The 23771-nt window shown below is 38.5% G+C and overlaps 2 protein-coding genes across 2 annotated transcripts; one reads left to right on the top strand and one right to left on the bottom strand.

Moving 5' to 3' along the window:
• Positions 1-1261: 1261 nt before the first annotated feature.
• st8sia2 (ST8 alpha-N-acetyl-neuraminide alpha-2,8-sialyltransferase 2) lies at positions 1262-13837 on the top strand. Its single transcript, XM_078256929.1, has 6 exons — positions 1262-1828; positions 3175-3231; positions 4169-4309; positions 4404-4661; positions 9089-9382; positions 12594-13837. The coding sequence occupies exons 1-6, from the start codon at positions 1731-1733 to the stop codon at positions 12904-12906; spliced, it is 1161 nt and encodes a 386-aa protein (XP_078113055.1). The 5' UTR covers positions 1262-1730; the 3' UTR covers positions 12907-13837.
• A 1154-nt stretch (positions 13838-14991) lies between these two features.
• On the bottom strand, positions 14992-19872 carry fam174b (family with sequence similarity 174 member B). Its single transcript, XM_078256930.1, has 3 exons — positions 19238-19872; positions 18219-18350; positions 14992-17279 (listed from the first exon to the last, which is right to left on the bottom strand). The coding sequence occupies exons 1-3, from the start codon at positions 19519-19521 to the stop codon at positions 17276-17278; spliced, it is 420 nt and encodes a 139-aa protein (XP_078113056.1). The 5' UTR covers positions 19522-19872; the 3' UTR covers positions 14992-17275.
• Between the last annotated feature and the right edge of the window lie 3899 nt (positions 19873-23771).

Below are 23771 nucleotides of genomic sequence, written 5' to 3'. Positions count from 1 at the left end.
GATAAACATAAGCTTTTGAAAATGTATAATCATAGAGAATTGTAGGCACAGCAGAGCTGCTGGTGGTCACGGTAATACAAAGATATATGGTCTGATGCATTTCTTTTTCCAAGATCAGCAGTCCTGCCATTTTGTACGACAAAGCCCTGAGCATTGCAAAAAAACTAAGTAATGTAAGCTTCAAAAACATTTCTTCTGAATGATAGCGGTGTCCAATATTTATCACTTATGGGAATATCTCAGCTAAATATGAAAAGAAAGAAAGTCATCTCAGCCTTTCTCCAAGTGAAATGCTCCAAAAACCTGCATCAGTAGTGGAACAAGTATTTGGATCCTTAATTCAAGCATAAATATTAATAACAACAATGATATATAAAAAATACTCTATAACAATTAAAAGTCCGGCACTCAAGTAAAAGTACAAAAGTATCATCAGCAAAATGAACGTATTGTTATTGTTCAAGTTATTGTTAGCTGGTCGAGGTGGAGCTAGTTTTAACTACTTTATATTTGGGCCAGTGGTTCCCAATCTAGGGGTCAGACCTCCTCCAAAGGGTCACAAGATAAATCTGAGGGGTAGTGAGATGATCCATTGGATTGGAAAGAAGAAGAAACAAAAGTTCTGCGACACAAAATATCCATTAAATTTCCTCTAATTGTTGCTCTTTTGTGAAATATTGGATCAACTGACCTATTTGGGTCTTAAAGAGTTCTAAAACCATGAAACCATCTGATAGGTTTAGAGGGTAAATCTTTAATGGAACTGTTAACAACTGGAGACAACTGCTGTTTTGTACGGTTTGGGACTTTGGGACTGGTTTAATAACAAATGCATACGTTTAATCATATATGTTTTTAAAGTAAAATCTTAATGTGAAAAGTAACTAATATCTACAGCTGTATAAATGTAGTGGTATAAAAAGTACAGTAGGCTACAATATTTCTCTCTGAAATGTAGAGGGGTAGAAGTAGGCCTAAAAGATTAAAAAAAAAAAAAAAACATGTAAATACTCAAGCAAAGTACAAGTACCTTAAATTGTACCTAAGCTCAGTACTTAATGTGCTTTGTTATCCTCCACCACTGGTGACATCTTTAAAAAGATGTCCCCATTAAATCCAGCATACTCTACTGGGGCTCACTGTGTTTGGCGGCCACATGAGTTTCGTTGAAGCTCTGACCTCTATTTTGAAATGTAGGCTATCAGAGCACACGTACCACATTAGATAAGACTGCACTCTCTGTGTTTGGATACGACTCTACTTGGTGCAAACCTGCCTCACGCACCTGTCTGACTGTCTCTACTGCGGTCTCACACCGCCTCTTATCGTGAGCCAACAACACCTGGAGTAGAGTGGAATGAACCCGGCTGAGGTAAAAGATGGAGTTGTTGGCCGCTGCGCCTTTAAGACTGCATGTGGTCTACAGCTCGCTGCTCCCATGGCAGGCTCTGTAGGTGCACCACGCTCTCAAAGTTTGACTGGGGAATAGCTCCGGGGACAGGGGAGACGGCAGCAGCATCGCCCCGCCGGGAAACACACACAAGGAGCCATCATCTGAAGAGGGGGGAAAAAGGAACGCAGCTCGCCTGGGAGTGTCCGACTCAGGCGATAAGAACAATGGAAGAGGTGGCTAAACGGATTTTCGATTTCTAAATGGGAAACACAAGAAGGTTATTGTAACAGTGTTTGTTGAAAGGAGGGACTCCCGGCTGCAGCCTCCCCCCTCAGCCATGCCGCTTGTATTCCGCACGCTGCTGTTCGGCTTTGTAACGCTGCTCGTTGTGGTTTTCATAATTGATGATATTGCAGAAGTGGAGGAAGAAACTGCGTAAGTAGCCCACCGTAATTAACCTGTGTGTGTATGTGTGTGTGTATGTGTGTGTGTGTATGTGTGTGTGTGTATGTGTGTGTGTGTGTGTGTGTGTGTGTGCGTGCGTGTGCGGTCCAGCAGGTTATTTCCTGAATTGAATCTGTGAAGTGGTGAGAGGGGGGGAAAAAAGAATAAACGAGTGTATATGAATTGAAGTTTGGAGTTGAATGTGAAGTAAGCCTATGTGTGGAATATTTCTACATTTGTAACACTTGGGAGCAGCAGGAGCAGCTGTTCTGAAAGCAGCCCACCGAAGGTCTCCAAGGATTATTTGTCTTGCAGCAGCCTGCATACGGGATACGATAGAGGTGTGTGTGTGTGTGTGTGTGTGTGTGGGGGGTCAACAGATTGAAAACAAAAGGCTTTCCTCTTTTTCATTTTCAGACTTTGAAATGTTGAGCAGTGCAGCAGAAATGCACATGCCCCACTTGCATTTGACCCGCAAGAAAATACATTCTTAATTTAGCACCAAAATACTTCCGTGACACGTAAAACCAATCAGACCTCAACAGTGCAACATCCTCCTCTTCCTCTCATCATTATCATCACAGCTATAAAGATGCTGTTGTACCTGAATGGCAAAAATGACTTTCCCTTTTATGTCTCTGTGAAGTGTTCTCACATTTCTCTTTCAGCAAGAACATTTTGTTTTGAATGCAATTATCCGGCTGTGGCTCATGTTGTAATGAGGTCATATTGGCTTGTGATTTGCCGTGGGAGAAGAACCAGAACCAATCCCACTTGTGCATATAATGCAGCTTAACACAATTATAACAATATATTTAAAGCCACCAGGATTGTAAAATGAGTGGGAACAGCCCACCTGTCTGTCAGAGAAGCACTCCTCTGTTTCAGCTTCACACTCCTTCAAGACCACCGTGTCAAGATTTTATCACATCTGACCAAGGTCATGATTGCAAAATAGGCCGATCTGAATGCACATACAGTATGTTTACTGTAAATACATCTTGGCTGGCATATTTAACGCCCCTGTAAAAAGATTGCTCACTTCCCTGAGAAACGAAAACCTCCTTTCAGTATAATGGGGCTCCATGAAGGCCACATTTCTCCTCATTACATCAGCAAAGGGCTGGCCCACAGTGGATTGCTTTAAAAAATACCTTGATGCTTAAAAGATGGAAATACAGTACGCCTGGTATTGAATACAGTGGGTGCATTATTGTTACATGATATGGTTACAGGAAGGATTTGAAGCATCAGTCCACTATCAACCAGGGCTTCAGGCTGCATTATATGATTCATAATTCCATCTAAAAAAAAAAATTCTTTTCTTTTATCTCTAGAAATACTGGACATTCACAGAAGATGAACTTGCACCAACTCATCCCTCAACCGCACAGGTCTGAAATAAATCTAATTATCTCCAGGCACACACACACACACACACACACACACACACACACACACACACACACACACACACATATACATACACACATAATATGCATATAGCTGTAGACCATCATTGGGGAGCTTACTGGTCTTCCTATATAAATTGTATAGTTGGCATTGGTCATATGATTCCTTTGCAGCCTTGACATTGAGTCATTCACAGTGAGCGTCTCATTACTTTTTACAGTAAGAAGGCAGCTGCTATAAATACCCATCAATGTGGTTGTATCCGTGTGACAGCGAAAATAGCTGCCATAAGAATAAAGCTAAATTAAAAATGCTGTCTTTCAAATAACATCAGCGTTATTGCATTTAAATTATATTTAAGCCTCATTGAAGCCAAGTCAAGGGAAGTCAGTTTTGTTTCTGAACAGTGGTGAAGGAAGTATTCAAATCCTTTGATTAATGTGTGATCCTGCATGTGTCCTGCATAATAAGGTACATAAGTATTGTTGCTAAAATGTATTTAAACTATCAAAAGTACTCATTATGCAGTAGATGCAGTAAAATAAGTTTAGTGCAATAAAAAGTACCATTCATTTAGTGGAGTAAAAGTATAAATTACCATAAAAGCGTAAAGCTTTAGTTACTTCAGAAAAAAACATTTGTACTTGAATAAGTGTACTTAGTAACATTCCATCACTGTTTATATAACTCAAAATCACAAATTTGGGCTTTACAATCGGTACAACATATGACACCCTATGTTCTTACACCCTCGATTCGGATGGGGGAAAAAAAATAACCCTTACATTTAGGGGGAAAAGAGGAAGAAATTCACACAATACATGGCCCAAATAACAAGGCTTTTGTTTTTTATTGATCAGAACTTTGAAGATCAACAATAGTGTGTCATCATCACCATGTCTTTCCATTCTCATTTAGAAAGGCTGCAGCACACGTGGATCCGACTGCTTTGACGAGATTAAGCAAAGATGTAAATCATCTCAGTCCGAGCTACAATACCACTGTCAAGCTCTCGTCAAACAACTGGACCTTCAACAAGACCCTCTCCAACCTCATCAGGCAAACTCATCACTCTCAACAATTATCTCAACACATTTTCACATTCGACAAAGCAGAGTCTTTTATAACTAGTGTGTATTTTCTCTTTTCACAGGAAGAATATTCTAAGATTTCTTGATCCGGAGAGAGACATCTCTATCCTGAAGGGCACACTGAAGCCAGGAGATATCATCCACTATGTGTTTGATCGCCACAGCACCATAAACATCTCAGAAAATCTCTACCGTCTTTTGCCAACTGTATCCCCCATGAAGAACCAACATCACAGGCGCTGTGCCATTGTGGGAAACTCTGGGATCCTGCTGAACAGCAGCTGTGGACCCGACATCGACTCTCATGACTTTGTTATCAGGTATTTAGTTTTTTCACAGAAATGGCATAAATGATTAAAGGGTTGTATGTCTTCCACTTGAAATAAATGATAAAACATGCTGGTCATAGTTGGCTGTAATTGAAATGGATTACCACATTAGTTTCATTTGTAGGTTTATCTCACTTTACTGAGAGTATAATTCACATTAGAATGATAATGACTTTCTTCAGTTCTCGGTTTAATTCAGGTTTACGCAGCTGGAAATATATTAATAGCACTTTTGAAAAAGCTGTCAAAGTTTTTTAATGACTTAAAGTTGGAAACGAGCTGCTGGACTGAGAGCAATTAAATGCATGATTATACATTCAACTGACATTTTGAAAAGCCTTTGAGTCCAGCAGAAACACATTGTGCTTTTTTAGAGAAACGCCAGCGCTCTCAGGGGTCCAACTCTCATTTACCAGAGGGTTGTGTTTGTGAAGCCATCAGCCGGCTCTGTCTTGTGTCTAAGGAGTCGCTGGGTTATTTATCACTATTCATACTTGTCATTGGCGGAAGATAAATCTGTCTAGGGTTATATTATAATGGAAGATGCAACAACAAAAAGTATTCTGGTTGGGATTCAGTGTACTGTATATGATAAATGACACTTCGAAACGTACTTCTATGGAAATCAGGATAATTGAGGCCGTCTAATTTTGGCATATGACACACAAAATAGCTAATGTGGTGATGTAACTGTCTGATATGTGAGTAATAACGAGGAGGAGTTGTCTGTGTGAAATGTGAGGAACAGTCACTTGAGCAACGATGACTTTCAGATGCAGAGGGGGGACAGATGATGACCTAGGGAATGGAACACGTAACATCTGTTCAGCTAGGAACAATCTAACAAAAGAAATCAGTGGAGGTATCTGTGAGAATCAGAGTCATAAATCAAGGACTTTAATGTTGTCATAATATATTGTAATATATAAATGGAAAAGTAGCTGTCTGTGGTAGCACCTCTTTCAGCTAAATGATCAATAGCTGAATAGGCCTCAACATGCCTGTCCCTTTTTTATTCAGAAATGTATTCGGTTGTCAGCGCATCTTGTCTTTTCTAAGTGCTGCGATGTTATGCTGATGAGGAGAGGTCATGGTTTCTAGACCACAGCAGCATGGTAATAACGTCAGGGCATGGCGGTAATGGTTGGCTGAAGGCAGACAACAAGGAATGTGGCATTTTTAAAAGCTAAGGAATTTGCTCTGGCGTTCACGTATCAGATAGGGAGATAATGCCTCAGCTAAATATAGTTCTCTGCTCTATGCTGGGTTGTAATTGAATAATTTGGGGTACTCGAGCAATTAATAAATTGCCCTTTTAAAGGACCTTTCAAAAATAAACTACAGTCAGCTGATGGTGCATATTTGTCATGTTTTCTGTTTGCATATAATCTTTGAACCAATTATTTCCTTAAACCTACATTGTGTAATTTTTTTAATTCTTTGTTCTTTCACAAATATGTACTCGTTCATGTGTAATTATTTCCACCAACTAATCAAAGTAATCTCGTAAGCGTAGAATCTGACATTCAGAATCATTCAGAATACATACGAGCGACTCGCTCGAATGATGGCAGCCATGTAGCGCCTCCATCTTTAAAATACATTAGCCAAAGAGGGACATACCTCCGCATTTCGCCCTCATACACCTATTGGCACCGTGACGAATGCAAGGGGGAGATTACTCGCCAGGGAAGCGAAAAAGAGAATTAAAACGACAATGTGACAGGCAAAGCAGCAAGACCAAAGTTAATATTGGAGTGGCTAGAACAGCTGCCTGTAAACGATGGAGAGAGCTAATTTCACAATGTAGCTTTAAGCAGGTACATCAGCTGTATTATTGACAGCAACTTTTAAGCTGTAAAAAAAACAAAGTCCCTGTCCAGTGAAAACCATGCATTTTCAGATTACTGAAGAATTAACTGTTCTTTTACGTCCTTGTGCACTAAATAAACTGGATTATCTGAAAAATGAAATGTGACAAAGCTGAAATGTTGATGTTCTGGAGATGCATAGTTTTCCACTGGACAGTCAGCAGCAACTATTACAATATGTTGAGTTATTAAAACCAAGCACTCCAAGTTTGTTTTCCTGCCACACTGAAGGGAATAAAGATGCTTCACTGTGAAGATAATTACCAGCTTTGTGTTTTCTGGTATTTATTTGGAGGCCAAGGTTAACATCAAAATGCCAGCCTGCTTTAATGCTGAATTTCACTTCTATTTTCTGCTCTATTTCACTCCTGGTAGAAATGTCTGCTAGGCAAATGGGTGGTAAACTGAAGGGAAAAATAAATTTGTCTTTGGTAAGGTGTGAGCTACCAGAAGATTTTAAGATTTTTGAAAAGGTGTATGTATGAAGTTAATTAACCATTGCTGTGTGGCAGCTTGTCACCATAATCAGTTTATGAAATGAAAGGCCTATCACAATTACGCTGGTGCATATTGTTTATCAGTGTTTTAAGCCCCCAACGTCTTCTTCCAGGCAGCGCTGCCTGGAAGGCACTAGGCAATGGTTAGGGTTAGGTGCCTTGACATCAACGGTCGCAGCGCTGCCTGGGAGGAGACGGGGGCTTAAAACACCATCGAGGGCATATCATTATTCAAGCTCATTTGAAGGGCATGCACATGTTGGCTTTCATTTAAGCTCACCTGTGATTCTGGTGAATGAATGAAGACAGCACATGAACTGCATATGATTCTCTTAATCTTCATATTTATCAAACCTTTCAGTGACCCCTCACATCCTGCATTAATTACCTCTGCATAAATGTTTCTCTCCACTCTTTTATTCGGGTTTTCAATTTGTCACCCATCTCTCTGTTCAGGTCATAGATTTAAGAAAACAAATGAGGAAATCGGCTCTACTCGCTGTCTCTATATTACAGTTTTTCTCGATTGTTTACACACATTTTCTATACTCTCAGAACTCTACACACAAATCAAAAAACACATACACAATGGGCAAAACCCCTCAATTATCCTGCAAAATGAAATTTTACATTCAAAACAATGTTATTTTTTCTTAAAATGGTATTTTGTTTTCAAATGACACACAAACCATCATATGAACAGACATCAGAACCAGTTGAACACTGATGTGCTCAATGTAAAACACTATGATGAATGGAAAACACTTCTCCATTCATCATCATTCTTTTGTTCAGTGTTACACTTACTACAGACAGTACATACATAAGTGTGTTGTAAAATATTTGAGAATATTGTTTTCACACAAATACACGGTAACAAATATATTTTATTTTTCCCACAAAAACAATGTACACAGTGTACATCCCAACCAACACAAAGTTGCCCATACAGTGATCTACATACAAAACAGAAGAATTTACTGTATACAGTTACAGTTAAAAAAACAAAAAAAAACTACGCTGCGTCCTCTCTTCTGTTTCGGTCTGGCCACAGCATCTCATCCACATCACAAGCAATGTTTTCCCTGGCCAAGCAGCGGGGTAAATATCGCCTAGCATGGCGAATCCAGCCATGAAAAGCATCAACTGCTATATCTCCACATGCGTATTCCATAGCTTGGAGAAGGGGTATACGCGTTTGTGGATTTCGGTCATACACTTTCCATCTCCAGGCAGAAAATAATTCTCCAAAACAGAAGAGCTCACCTGTTGGCGTTTTATGCTAAAGCTCTGATTGCTAATTGTAAAACTGTGTGACAGGTCTTTGCCCATGTGATGAGTCAGTGTGCATATTTGAATGGCAGTGTGTTCCTTGTAAAAACAAGAGATTTTCTTCATGAACTTGAGAATTGTGTGTAGTGTTTTAGAACTGCAATTTGAGTGTAAAGCAGGAATTGTGCGTGTAGTTTGGCAGAATTGGTTCAGGGGGTTGGTGCATGAGTTACATGTTGTGGTCATTGTGTCTCAAGTACCTGGATTTGTGTGTAAACAGTTGAGAAAAACTAAGTTTCTGAAATCATTGAGGCCAGCCAGGAGCAAAAGTCTGTTGAATCTTTTGAAATTGAGTTTGAGTTTTCTTTTAAATTAAATGATTAACAACATCCCACTACTCACAGAGACATTTCAGGCTCGTGTGTGTTAAATCAAAGAAAATGTTAAGAAGAAAATGTATGTGCTTGCTCTATATGGGATGTCATAGCTTTATCAGTCGCTGAATCAGAACTGAAAGGGGAACTTGTGTTAACTATATGATATACCTATCCCCTCCAACTAAGTTTCTTATACCTGCAAAGTTCATACGAAGCTGCTTTGAAGCGTGTTGGTTGCTCAACACTTCATTGAGAAACTTTGCGTCATGTTTGCAGATGTGTAGATGGGTTCGGATCAGAAGACAGAGAAACCAGATAATAAAGGAAATAACTTCACTTAATTTGGTGACCCTTTTACATTGACACTGACATTGAGTGACGTGTGCTTTGCTTGTTTTCAGGTGTAACTTGGCACCAGTGGAGGAGTACTTTCAGGACGTGGGGTGGCGGACCAACTTGGTGACCATGAACCCTTCAGTGGTGCAGCGGGCCTTCCAGGACCTGGTCAGCGAAGAGTGGAGGGATCGCTTCTTGCAGCGGCTTCAAAGCCTCAGTGGCAGTGTGCTGTGGATCCCAGCCTTCATGGCCAAGGGGGGAGAGGAGCGCGTGGAGTGGGCCCTTCGTCTCATCCTGTTGCACACTGTGGACGTACGCACCGCCTTCCCCTCACTGCGCCTCCTCCACGCTGTCAGAGGGTAAGATGTAGCTCAGGCTGGCAGCCACTGATCCTGGTGTGCTGCGTGCGTCTCTTAAGAACACCTGTGAGCAGCATAATGAAGGGGGTTGGCAAACTATAATCTGCAGCCCAGGTGGCTATTTTTAAACTGAGCATTAAAGCTGATCTCCAAGGGCAGACGGTGTCGCTCTTTCTTCACTCAGTGTGCACCTGGAGTCGCACCCCCTTTCATCAGGTGTGAAATGTGTCTTTCGTGTGTTTGGGTCTGAAATTAATTACATAGTTCAAGTAGACATACAGGTATCCGTTTTTTTATGATTTATTTGTGTGCTAGGATCCGGTGTCGTTTATGTCTCTTTTAAACAAATAGTTGAGCATTTTGGAAAATTGACTTGTTTGCCTTCTTGTAGAGTGTTAGATGAAAAGGTTGCTAGAGCTGTAACAATTCCAAATTTTACTGTACAATTAATTGTCTAAGAAATAATTGCGATTAACAATATAATTGTCTTTTTCAGTTTTTCAAACAAATTCAAGTTTTGAATGAATCCCAGGATACATGTTTTGGTTATATCACTGTTATGTGACCCAGATAATGTAGTAACGCAGGTACACAACCTATGAAGTAAACCGCGCCTCCTTATTATCATAAAACATTGAATTTTTTTCTTTAATGAACATAAAAACTGACAATTACCATCAACAGTCATACCCCTTAGGACCTTAGCTAATGTTAGCAATAAATTGCGGTTAAACAAAAAAATGGCGATTATGTAAAAATTAGACATTTATGTAATAATTGTTACAGGCCTAAAGGTCGCTACTACTCTTATATTTGTGTGTTAAGTAAGAAGCAGGTGTTTAGCTTAAAGATTGGAAACAAGGAAAAAGCTGGCCTGCCTCAGTTCAAAGTTCAAAAATATGTCTACCAACACTTCTAAAGCTCACTAATTGTTTCCTTAATTTTTTGTTTCCATTATTGCTCACCCATTGCTTCCTTGTTTAATCCGCACACAAGCAGAAATGTAACAAGTACAAGAGTCTATAGCCACACTGGCGGCTTTGTGAGGCTGAATTTATGGCCAGCTAAATGCTAATGCCAGCATGCTAACATGCTCACAATGACTTTGCTAACACCCTGATGTTTAGAAGGTATAAGGTTTGACTGACAGACTGACTGACTGATAATCCCTTCCCTAGAACCATGTGTGCTTTTTCGGGGGACTCGCATGCTTTGACTATTTCTCGGTGATTGACAACGGCGACTTTCCGGAGTTTTGTCGTCACGGTGAGGTTACCAGGCAACCACCAGAGACGCTACATAGAATTGCTGAGCGGATAGATAAACTGTTGTTCATGGTATCAATCCTCTCATTTAACTCTCTGCAAGAAAGCAAATAAGCACATTTCCCAAAATGTCAAGCTATTCCTTAAGTGAAGCGGAGTTCTTCACTGTGACCAGGTGTTCATTCTCAGCTTTTGTGCATTGATTTTGAGACAGATTTACTGACACTTACTACTTCTGAAAATGCTTTATAAAGAGATCAATTTGCTGTTTGCACAGTTATGAAATCCCTCTGTGAAATTTGTGCTGCTGTCCTTGCTTGCTCTCTCATCACAACCAGACTCTGCTCGGGATCTTTCCATCCTTTGTTAAAAAGCCTAACAACCACCGCTGGTCAGCGACCAAATTATGCCATTTTGTATGCCCCAACTAACACTGTATTGCGAGAGGGGTATAACTGAGCCATTCATTTATAATTATTTATTTATAAGTCTGTTTGATCAGTGTTTGACAAAAGAAAATAATTTGCCTGAAATCTTCTTGAAGATGAAACTCATGCCTCGAGTGCTGTTAAATACTCCCCTGACCTGACCTTCTCTCAGTACAAATTAACTTTATATCCCCATCATGTGCAGGATCTGCTCATTTTCACTCCAACCAAATGCCACATCAGACCATTTCACTGATTAGTAGACCGTCTCCGCTGCTTGTTAAAATGCTGATCACCTGCTGTAGTGTTTGGCTGGACTGTGAACCTGCCCTGTGGAGTTTGACCTTCATGGCACATGAACTGATTTAAATGGTACAACCTCTGCATCTCAACACGGCCTTCCACACGGACCACAGAGTGCACAGCCAGAGGAGGCGGCAATAGGCCTGAGGCTGGAGAAATGGGCCAGTGTGACTGGAAAGCGAAATAAAGTTGGGTCAAAGTGAATGTCTGATGATGCATGTGGCATCTCATTATAATAGGAGCTCCTAGGTTACCTAAAGTAGAAGAATGCAATAGTGCAGAGCTGCGCCAGTGTGTGCCGTTTTGTTTAACAAATCCACCTGAACCACTAATTAAACTAATATTTAGTCTTCAGGAGTTATTATTCTGAAGAAACATACAGTTAAAGCTTTGCCAATGGGGTTGGAGAAAACTATTTGTCTGGAAACTAAACAAATATAAATTGTTTGTTTCCTCTGCAGATGGCTGCACTAGATTCGAGATTTTTGAGCCACCAAATGTTTGGAATAATCTGTGTTAAGAATAGAGCTGCAAGAAACAATTCTTTTTATTTTCAATATGTAAAAATGACTTTTCCTAGAGCCTGAAATGTCATCTTGCCTAATTTGTCCAGTCAACAGTGCAAAACCCAAGATATTCATTTTAAAATGACATAAAAGAGAGAAAGGTGTAGCAAAATTCTTCAGAAGCTGGATCCAGAGAGTGTTTGGTGTTCTTGCTTCATAAATGACTTAAACAATTAATCTTCTATCATAATTGACTATCAATCAATCGACCAGCTGCTTCAGCATTAGTTAAAAAATAAGGACATTTCTTGCAGTGCATCCACTTTGCAAATGGAAGACGAGATGAAAAGGTCACTTATTGATCATCTGTGAGCAGACAGTCCTTAAAGGGGCAGCTTGTTGGTCTACAGCAGAGAAACATATCGGGCAAGCTCTACATTTTTATCTGTGTGACTCCTTGGGATTCAGCTCCACTCTGTGGGCTCTGCCATACTGTACGTATATCTGGATTAATATCAAAACCCAGAGGGAGGAAGGTCTTACTGAAGGAGATAAGTGTTGCTCCCTCATGAAGACTGACTTACTTATGTGCTACCTAGAAAAGAGCTCTGGAGACTTTGAACATATTCTTCCTTTTGCTGTATTTCTAAGTGACAGTTAACGAATCATTGGATGCAGCTAATCGCATACTATACATCTTCGTCAACAGGTATTGGCTAACCAACAATGTCCACATCAAGCGTCCGACCACTGGGCTCCTCATGTACACGATGGCCACTCGCTTCTGTGAAGAGATCCATCTTTACGGCTTCTGGCCCTTCCCACTCGACCCGCAGGGCAGATCAGTCAAATACCACTACTACGATACTCTAAAGTACGAGTACACATCCAGCTCCAGTCCTCACACCATGCCTTTGGAGTTCAGGACCCTGAGCGCATTGCACAGACAGGGGGCGCTCCGGCTCCACACTGGGACCTGTGATGCACAGAGGAGACCACAGAAGGAGCTTCAGAGAAAATAGCTTAAAGGAGGATCTCGATGGAAACCACTTTCTTCACTGAGCAGACTCTGTACAAACGGTTTTCTTGTTTACACACTTTTATGAAACTTGAATTAACTTATTTTCAGTAATTGGAATGAACCTTTTGTATTTCAAGCTATTTAGTGACGTGTTTCACTGGTTAATGAGATTTCTATGGCAACCTTTAAAATAATGAGACCCTTTTCTGCTGGTGTGACCAAACTGTTAATAGAGATCCTGTCATGTTCATCTAACATTCAGAACATATTTTTATGTTTTGTGTTGAAATTGGTCATGATACACCATCAAGTAATATCCCCAGTTTATGATATGATAGAGCTCCATTTAAGGCTGTAGTTGTGAGTCACTTTTTGGGCCACAAGATGGAAGCACTTAAAAATCAGGGAGAATGATAATAAAAGAAGAAATGTTGGTCAGCTCTTCAAACATTGGTGTTTTTTAATTTGATGTTCAACTTGTGATAACAAATTTTCCTCTGATAATGAACTTTTTATGCTTTTGTAGCTTCTTATAAAGTGCGTAAATGGTGTTTACCAAAAGTCCAGTCAACCAGAGCTGCCATGTGATAAGGTTAGGTTAACCAAAAGGAAAAATGGAAGCACGTTGAATTGTATTCACCTTCGTTGAGGACAAAGAGGGAGTGTACCAGCTGGAATGTTTACATAGACTTAGCCGGCAGTAAACTCACTTTGTTAACTTTTCTCAAAGAACACCAGCCCTGTTTCTGCACTGGAAATGTTAGTAGTGAGGGCAGACTGTAGTTGTGTTGTGGTAGTAAGAAAAGCTTAGATTTCTTTACATGAATGTATTGATGATGTTCTTACAAGTGCTGTAAGAAAGGATGCCCATTTTGTGCTTTAAATAAATTACAGTTAGCAGCAGTTTCAGTGTAATAACACTGAGAGGACGATTGGCTCGTAACTTGTTTGCCTTCATTCATTTTAAATGATGTATGAAATATACTTGTATAGTGTGTTAGGGTTAGTATGTTAACCAATATAGGTTGATATAGATATGTGGGGAATCGTCATTGAATTTGAGAGTATTTTGTGCCTATAATCACTCATTTTGACCATTTTAAAATTGAACCATTCACATACCCAGAAATAACTGTTCAGGGTTTATCTAAATCATTCTTGACAGGATGGGAAAGATGTATCAATAGTATCACCCACTTCTGAAACACTGTATGCAGATATGAATAAACACTAAAATAACTTCACATTAAAAATATACTTTACTGGAGACTTAAGTAATTGTGATCAGGAAAGAATTCAATTATGTTTATTTTTTAGGCCAATAGCAGCCTGGTTGGTCAAACCAATATATCAGTTTAATGCTAGTTTGGATTATATTGTTGAACTTTAAAGCTTCACCTCAGTAAAAGTCTTAAAGTTTAGTTGAGTTTTTTAGGAGTTGTCTTGATACAGGACTTTTTGCCTAACACTTTGGGGATTTTTCTGCAACAAAATGCTTTCCAAGAGCTCTGCTGCTAAACAAGTGGTCGCTCATGTGCTTCCAGCCATGTGATATGTGCATAATAGTGTTGTTATGCCAGGATGCGCCTGTTGACTCGCATTTTGGCCCACACCCCTACTTTAATTAAGAATAGATATGAAAGTTGTACTAGAGAGTGAGCGGTCTGAAGCAATGAATGGTTTATTTGTCTGAGCCCGGCAAAAATAGAAACATTCTGCAACCAACACAATTAAGTTAATTAACCCAGAATTTGCCACTGTTGAAAAAACTTTATACTGACGTACTGTAGTTTCTGCTGAAAACCTGAGGGGGTTGTGCTGTATAGTTTCATCTTACCTCTTTTCATGTATACCGTATGTAAACATCTACTTAATGTCCAAATTTCAGCAAACATGTTAGCTTTTGCATGTTTGGTCTTGACTTGATACATACAACTTTGGTATTTATATTTTTGTTGTTGTTGTTGAAAATATTCAATATGACTCAAGGATACTTAAATTGTGCAGTTATGACAAAGTGAATGTACTTTTCTGTGGCAGAAAACAAAAGATCAGAATGGGAAAAATAACACTTCAAGACTCTCCCTTAAAACAATGTAACACTTCAAAGGAAGTAGTTTTATTTCAGTAGTGTTTCAAAGATATGGAAACTATGGAAACAACTGTGGTTACACAAAACTATCTGTGTCAAAAACCAAACAGGGACTTGTTTTTTAATAAACTTCCAACTTCCAACTCACTTTTTTGTTTTAAATGTGGGATTGGGGAAATTAGCTACAGTCTTCAAATAGCTACCACAATGACTTTGATTTATTTTACAACAGGAACTGTCTGTAGCAGATGATTGCGTTCTATTAAAAGTCCAGAATTAGCATCTTTAAATGAGCAGGGTTTTAGACAAAATAAAAGATGTTGCCAAGATGGAAGAGGATACCTGTACAAGGGTGACATACTTCATACTTCATACTTGATCTGCAGTTTTCTGCACATACAGTGAAAGACTAAAATGAAACATGACTCAGTACTGAAATGAACAGTGGTCATATAGTCTGATGGAAAACAGAGGAAATAGCCAGCAGTCTGCAAAAGCACATGCCACAAATATGGTTAAAAGTTTGATTCACATATGACTGAAAAACATTCACATACACTCCATATGGCTTGCGTATCTAACAGTGAATATATTAGTCTTCTATGAATGACCATAACTGTGTTTAGAACAAAGGAAACTACACAATGTTCTTTCTCCTGGAAAGAAAATTGTGTTCAAGTTGAGCATTGCCATTGTCATTCAGAAACAGCTGCAGCCATAGGCCATTGTGCACAAATCAAATAACAGTTTAGATTAAAACAGAAGATCACCTCAGCCACTCACATTTGCTGCAGAAACCGAATAGGTGTACTCTGTAATGTTGTTAGTTTACTGTAATTACATTCAGAGCGCAGACACACATGGGTAAGGTTTGTGAACGCCTCTGCAATTTCTTTTGTGTACTTTATGTCAGACTTTCAGTTGATAATATTGTATTTAGTATTTGATTTAAAGATATAACAAATTTGACAAACCAGTTATGATTTTCATTGTCTTTATTAGTAATTTAATACTTATCTAATGGGCCAAATCGTTTGAGGTAAAACCTCCATTTTAAACCCACATGTCAACACATTTCCACCAAGATAGGGACACTTTTATTTTTTGTTTTTACCAGAATCTGTACGGCACAGAGAAACAACTCTTCAGGGAGAAAACATCAGTCCTTTTCAAGTCAGATATCACAAGAGTCAGTGAGCCATTAATGGAAATTGATGTGGGAGACTTTCCATAATACTTTACTAGCTGCTCACCTACTATCTCAAACAAGAGATACCCGATTTTGTGGATTATTTTTAATAGAGTAACTAGACATTACAGTATATGGCAACATACTATTGTTTTGATTTAGAAAATAAGACACTGGGTGCATGTCCAACATGTTAAATACTGAAACTATCACTGCCAACCTGTTGTTGATATTGTTCAGTGGTTACTTGATACAATGACATTGTGAATTAATTAACACACCCGATCACAACAGATTACAGCATTCATAGCAAATAGATGTATTCCATAAACACCGTACAAATATATCCTGACTATATTATTTGAGATTTGAACCAAATTTGAACCTCGAAAATGTAGAACTTCAGCTGAGATAGCAGCAAAACAGGAACGTCTACAACAACACACGGTAAAAAAATATACACTTACTCCATAGATAAGGACAGACTGCCTTCGACAGTATATATGCACAATAAAGTGGTTAGTAGATAGAAATATATTTGGTATGAAAGTTTAATTAAAAATATCAATAGATTCTTCAGTGTGCAATTATTTTTTTTTACATCTAAATAAAGTAATTCTGCACAATATTTGTTGTATGTTAACATTGTATGCATTAACTGACTGACTGTCTTTAGTTTTAATATGAGAAGATCATAGCTTTAAAGCCGGCATTGGTTCCTCCTATGAACCCATATGAAAATAATAATAATTTCCATGTAATTAGATGTTTTGAAGACAACTGAACATGTAGTCTTTAACAGCCTGATTACTGAATGACTTTTAAGAAGAAGTCACAATATAAAGCATGCTGATCTTCAACATCAGAAACAATTGTGCAAGTTTTTTGTGCCACATGATAGAAGCATAAGCTAAGCAGCAAACTGATATCCATACGGCTCCAGTCCTTTAAACCCAGGTAAAAGCCATGCACAAGCAGCATTAGAAGTTGGTGATCTGATAAGACTTGAACAGCATAAAGATATAAGAAATCACTTGAGATGTCCTGGGCAGAACAGGAGATATCGAATATTGATGTCCATGCTGGGATTCACCTGCAAAAAAACATGAAAACTCACAGTGACTTGACTGAATTATAGCTAATGTTACGGTCCATTTGGTTATGAGGAAATATGTTCGCCTGCAGAGTCCTGTCTGACTTGGAAGTCAAGAATATCATGTAAACAGGACGCCATACCTTCCTTTGAGGAAGAGGTTGTGAGTTAAAGAACAATTGAAAGGACGGAAGGGTGAAACCCAATGTCAACATCAGATTAACTAAAACAGTGTTTCTTTAAAATAGTGTTTCTTCAAGAGGAGCAAGCAACAAATACACATACTACTAGTATACATATACATATATGCATTCTTTGATATTCCTGTCTGTGTGTTTTATACTGTATCGCATTACTTAAAGTGTGCTTAATATTAATATTATTAGAGGTCTACTAAAAGCAGTGAGACACTCCGACATCTGCTTTAGTAGCACAAGCTGACTAACTGTGGTGCCACCTAGCAACATTTAATAGTCAAAACAGAGTTACGAGATGCTTTCCATAGGTAAATCAAGAGTAAAACATTTTATGACTACAATGGTAACAAGTGAGATAAGAAGAGGCATTAAGCAAAAGTAAGACATGCAAAAACAGGCAAATTCAAAAGTAGAAAGATACTGTAAAGGGTTATGTTTTTTTGAAATATACACTAATCTTTCAAGTTTAATATTTTAAACCCTTTATATATATATATTTATTGAGGGACATATGATACATTTCTGTAAAAATAAAAGGCCAGAGTGTGAGTTACGGACTAGTTTATATACCACTTTATATACACTGTATAGTATCTCCCCTGTATCTATAGAGGGAATTATAGATTTCCGTTAAATGGGTAGAACATTCTCAATGGGATTAGGCCTGCAATGGTTCTTATTTGGGCAGTATAAACAGAAGAAAACAAATTATTTTCAATTTAAAAAAAAAAAAAGAACAAACCTGTATTTGACATCAAAGAGGGTTGAGTCATCCTCATCATCGTTCTCCTCATTAAGAGGGGCCATCTCCACACGCTCCGCTGGTGTCGTTATAATGTCATATTTTCGGGTTTTCCTGATTCGTCTCCCAGATCTGTGGGAAAACGAGACGAGCACAAGACATTAAACCTCAACATTTAGGCTGACTGACTAAACCACATCAGCTGTAAACCTATTTTAGTTTTTTCCACATGGTGAGAATTAAAGTGGTAAAATGTTGAGTTCTAAGGACCATGCTCAATGCTTTCCTCAGATTAAATAGTGCTGAAATTATTATTCCATTGACATTAATTAAATTGTGATAATTCATTTATCAACCAAAATGCCAAATATTCTGTATAGTTACACCTTTTCAAATGTAAAGATTTGCTGGGTTTTTTTCAGTTTTACATCTTTGCAAAGCATTTTGAAGACAGCACACTCTGTCTGGGCTCTGGTAACTTCTGATGGCCATTTTTAAGTTTTTCTAATATTTTACAGACTAAAAGAGCCATTGATTTATCGAGAAAAACATCAACAGATTAAACAGTGATGAAAATGACTATCAATTGCAGCCCTAATATGAAATATGATTATAGTAAACCTAATATAAAGTCAGTAAATGTGATAAATGCAAAGATGATTTTAAGGATCAGAACTGTAAAAAAAATACAGGTCACAGACACATAAGGACACAAAAAGCCTAGGCTATATATATATATATATATATATATATATATATATATATATATATATATATATATATATATATATATAAACCATCAGGTTGCTTCAAGTAGCATACTCATAGTCTACACTAGAATTCCCTGTAGGAACATTAGCCTATTAATAGGCCCAGACCTGAAACAACCACAAATGCTCCTAATCGATTAATTTACCAGGAGCACTAAATCGCGACATGTATACTGTTATCTACACGGCTGCTTATTGGCCTTACGTCTATAGGCTATATAACCGTCTAAGAAGCATTAACCTGCTTACCTGACCACTTTGATGACTAGACATGTGATGAGAGCAGCTGTTAACACGCAGATGAAAATAACAATATTTTTCAGAGTTGGAAGATACGTTATTATAGATGAAATCCGGGATCCCACGGCGGCATCTGTGACATTATGTGTCAGTTCATCTTCGCTGACGATGGATGATGATGATGATGATGTTGAATTTAACTGCGTCGCGGGTGAAGAATGAGTTTGTAGTTCGCCACTGACAAGCCAAAGAGCCGCGATAATAAAAGTTAAAACCAGATTGTATGCCACCATGGTGCTGAAATTATAAAAACAAAAAAATACAAGCTGGATGTTCTTTCAGTAGCTTCTCCAAACTAGATGAAATGCGACAGCAGCTGCCACATTATAGAGCATCGGCTTATCACTGTTAGTTTTGGCTATTTACACAATAATGCGAAACGCAAATATCCATCTTCCTCCTCGTGCAAGCGTCTCCAAATGGTGGACTTCTAGGTGGTAACTTGTTTGCCTCCAAAACGTGTTTCCCTTGAGGTGAGTTATAGCAATTCCTTCCTTATTGCATTTGGACTGTATGGAGATGGGGATTATCCGCCTCCGGAAGAGCTCCGCAGGCTGGCCTACTGTTCCCGGTGCTGAAGAGGAGCATTATGTGGGCTTGTGCTGCATTCAAGGCAGCTTCGTACTTTTAAATACCGACCTGCTGTCAACAACAAGACATATGTTGGCAACTTCAGTCGACTATTTCTTTTAGTGGCTTATGTTTGATTACTCGTTCAAAGAAAAGTATCATAATAGCCTAATAACAATATTAATACTAATAATATTACCAATACATTTAGATATCAAGTAGGCTAGTAGTACATAAGTATTATGTACTACTAGCCTACTATTTTGATGCTAAGTATTAGCATCAAAATATACTTGAAGTATCAAAAGTAAAATAACTCGTTATGCAGAATGATATATAGGCTATTATATTAGTGGATTATAATTGGTAAAGCATAAGCATATAGGCCTACTGCCAGTAGCTTAATCTATAGTAATATATCATAATTTATTCGTTGATTTATATTTTGTATTAATAATCTCAATCTGCAAATTCACTATATGGTTTGCATTCAGTGGCAGGGGAGAGAGGTGTGGGGATGGCTCATGAGAGCAGTGCCAGGTGAGTTGATTGACACCAGTTGGTGCTCATAGTCTAATCATAGTCTCCCTTTAAATGCAGTTTAAGTGTGCTGGTACCTCAGATGACTGCCACACACCAGAGACCAACTGCCACGATGACTTCGACTTTTTGTTGTCTAGTGAATTAAGTTTTGGAAACATACTACGTGCACCAGAAAGATGGGCAACCAGAGACGCACAGTCACTCAAAGCTGTATGTGTTAAAAGTGTGTGTGAACAGTTGTCCAGATAAAGGATAACCTTTAATGACACCTAAATTGTCAAAAAATAGTCAAATGTATAACAGTTAAAAAAGAAAGAACACATCCTGTCTGTGTTTGTGTGAAATAGTAGCATGTAAACCCCACATTACGAGAAACTACACAGAGGACCTTGCTGTCATCATGGCTCTGTTTAGAGTGATTCTTATATTTGGATCTCTTGCCTATCACTGCATTGTTCCTTTTGCTGAAGAGACACCAGCCAACAGTTTTGCAGGTTATTGGATGCCTATGACAAAACATTAATATAGTGCTAATTATTTATTTTACATACTTTCTAAATATATAACATTTACTTTTTTTGACACAGTGAGCCTTGCAAGATTTGATCCTAAAGACTTGGGAGTCGCAGGTCAGTCATCTCTTACCACATCGCTGCACATTTGGGGTTGACTGGTAAGCCACAAATTTACGACAGCATCTGAACGCAGCATTTCTCCGTTCACGTGGGCCAAACAATTTTCCAAGGACGGCAGACTCCCGGGTCACAAGACAAGTGATAAGCAGTCAATTGATCAGTCACTGTGATAATCATTCAGCAAATCTATAGGCATAATGCAAACACAAATTCAATCTTTGTCTTTGCCACATTCACTCAGACAAACAAAGACACAATTAGGCCTATGCTTCATCTCCATTTATATTAGACTAGACATGGATTTACAATCTGCATAGTCCTATTTAAAAGGTAGGGCAACACTTAATTTACTACTACACAGAATCCCTCTGATGGCTAGTAAGTAGGGGACATAAGCCATCCTGTTTAGTTTTGTCTGTTTTGACATCTTGTCGTTTTCTGTACACCAACTACTGTTTGAGAGCTATTTGATCAAAGCCCACCAGATGGCAGCACAAAATAACTACGGCAGCTTGCATTTTCTTTCAATACCCAGGTCATATTCAGCACTGGCTGGTTTGAGTAGGCCGATCTGGAGCAGGAGAGGAAGTGAGGAATACTGTCCACAAACATGCACACAAAACCATAAAGTGCCTGTGCATTAGCTATATCTTCATTTTGCATAGAGTTGTATTACTTATTGAGGAGATCCTTTCCTTTTCCCCACAAGGGAAGATACAAATCCTAAGCTAAAGGGGGTTGTCACATTCTGAGAGGACGGCCTGAACTTTGCACAGAGAAGCAGCCATTATGTGACCAGAGTGATCAGGTTACAGTGTTTGTAGAGGAGGGTCTGGCAAAGCGAGACTACATTGTTTGAAACTTGGCTTATACCACAGTTTAGTTTTTTCATGCTTCATTTTCAGTTTAGCTGCTATTAAGCACATACTTGAAAAAAAATAAGTTTAGTCTACAATACAGTCATGAACTTTAGTCACGTCGATTTTCAAACTTGTACTAAACTACTCTTGTCCCTTGAAACTCCCTCGACATTTACCATTAATCTCTTCTGTTTGTTAAATATGACCACACCAGTACCTATACAAAATCATTTGTCTTGCTAATTGACAAGCAAACAATGGAACACATCCTATTGTTCTTATGTCAACTGTTACAGGTTATTTGCAATGTAACATGACGTTTGGTGTATATTCTTTTACCTGAAATACAACACTCATAAATGCAATATTCCTGCCTGTTGTTGGTGCTTTAAGTCTGTTAGGGCACAGCTTCTGCAACAGTGTTGAATACCTTTCTTTTTACAAAACAAATTGCTGCATTGCCACCTTCCCATTCTGACAAAGAAATGTTTCATGTTAAATGCTGATCTTTGCTGCCGGTTAGTGTGAGTCCAGAGTGTGCCTATGTGTCATTGTAAGTGGTATCATACAATGGTAAATATACAGTTAAGGGGCTATATAATAACAGCTTTCCCTGCTGACTACAAACTGAAGTCTCTACTAGCCTATATAAAATGGCAACCTGTATGTTACATTAATGACACATTTGTTTACAGTGACTACAGTAAAGTCCTAAAATAACATTGTATCAAATACAGCAGGAAAAAAACCTGAACTATCCAGATCAGTTGATGAATGAACTAACCAGGCTTATTTATTTAGCTTACTTTTTTTCTTTTATTCCCACCTTTTACCTATCTCCACAGCAAATGCGAGACTACACCAGTAGTAACAACATGCCTTAAGTGAAACCAAATTGGTTTAAGAGAGGGTTATTATTCAATAAGCTTTGTGTTGCAACAACAGGGCCAAGTACTGCTAAAAAAGCACAAGTTTAGAACATTCAGGTGACTTACAAATATAAAGATAAAAGACATAGGTCATTTTGGGATCTCAATAGATTTGGTTGGTAAGCAGTTCCCTGTTGAAACCAATCTAACCAGTCAGTCAAGGCTGTGTTCACTTGTAATATCCGGATTTGTAATGCACTTGCAGGGCACTACTGTTGCTAGGCTGAGGATCTTTTTAAAGAAATCTTCCACTGCAGAGAGCATGCGCTGTAGTGTCAAACATCTCATTGGTCAGTGATGGGGGTGGAGTGCATACCACAGACTCCATAGACTGTCCAAGAAAGGCTGCACTGACTGAACAGCCAAAGTTTGCTAAATTTGGTTGTCCCCATTAAACTTTGTTCAAACTTTTTACAGTTAAAATAAATATGTTCAATCTAATTGATTTTGTTACAGGCAGGGCAGGCATTCATGTTCAGTCATTAGTATCCTTATTCAGAGAAGCCTTGATAAAGCAGCTTTCCAGTCTGACTTTCAGAATAATTGTTGGAATATACAAAGATTAAAAACAAAAAAATCCATCCTGTGCATGGCATATCTTACTCCAAAAATGGAGTAGTGCATGGCCTCAATCACACCCTCATTACTGTGAAATGGTGATAATCAGACTATCACTATCAGGAACTGAGCCTGATGTCTGAACTATGTTGTAGGCTTAAGCATGTTATTGATCATTTATTGACAGCTCAATAGCATAAAACATACTATTTTCTCCAAGGTTTAAAGAAGGCTTGTGTTTCTGAAGCAAGACAGAGGTTACTACCATAGACTGTATAAAACAGGTTACTACATATCAAATATATGTGTTTTGAGGTAATTGTTCCTATATTGCTGATGAGAGGAAAGTCTGAAAACAGGCACACTGAACAAGTGCCAAGAGCAAAAT

This window comes from Sander vitreus, chromosome 8, assembly GCF_031162955.1.
Source record: "Sander vitreus isolate 19-12246 chromosome 8, sanVit1, whole genome shotgun sequence".
NCBI lineage: Eukaryota > Metazoa > Chordata > Actinopteri > Perciformes > Percidae > Sander > Sander vitreus.
Note: the sequence above shows the minus strand (reverse complement) of the source record. Positions and strands in the feature narration are given on the sequence as shown.

Coding starts and splice junctions, on each gene's coding strand:
- fam174b (XM_078256930.1), bottom strand. CDS start 19,521: ATGGTGGCATACAATCTGGTTTTAACTTTTATTATCGCGGCTCTTTGG. Junction 18,351..19,237: donor CTAGTCATCAAAGTGGTCAG/GTAAGCAGGTTA, acceptor GTTTTCCCACAG/ATCTGGGAGACGAATCAGGA.
- st8sia2 (XM_078256929.1), top strand. CDS start 1,731: ATGCCGCTTGTATTCCGCACGCTGCTGTTCGGCTTTGTAACGCTGCTC. Junction 4,310..4,403: donor ACCCTCTCCAACCTCATCAG/GCAAACTCATCA, acceptor CTCTTTTCACAG/GAAGAATATTCTAAGATTTC. Junction 4,662..9,088: donor TCTCATGACTTTGTTATCAG/GTATTTAGTTTT, acceptor GCTTGTTTTCAG/GTGTAACTTGGCACCAGTGG.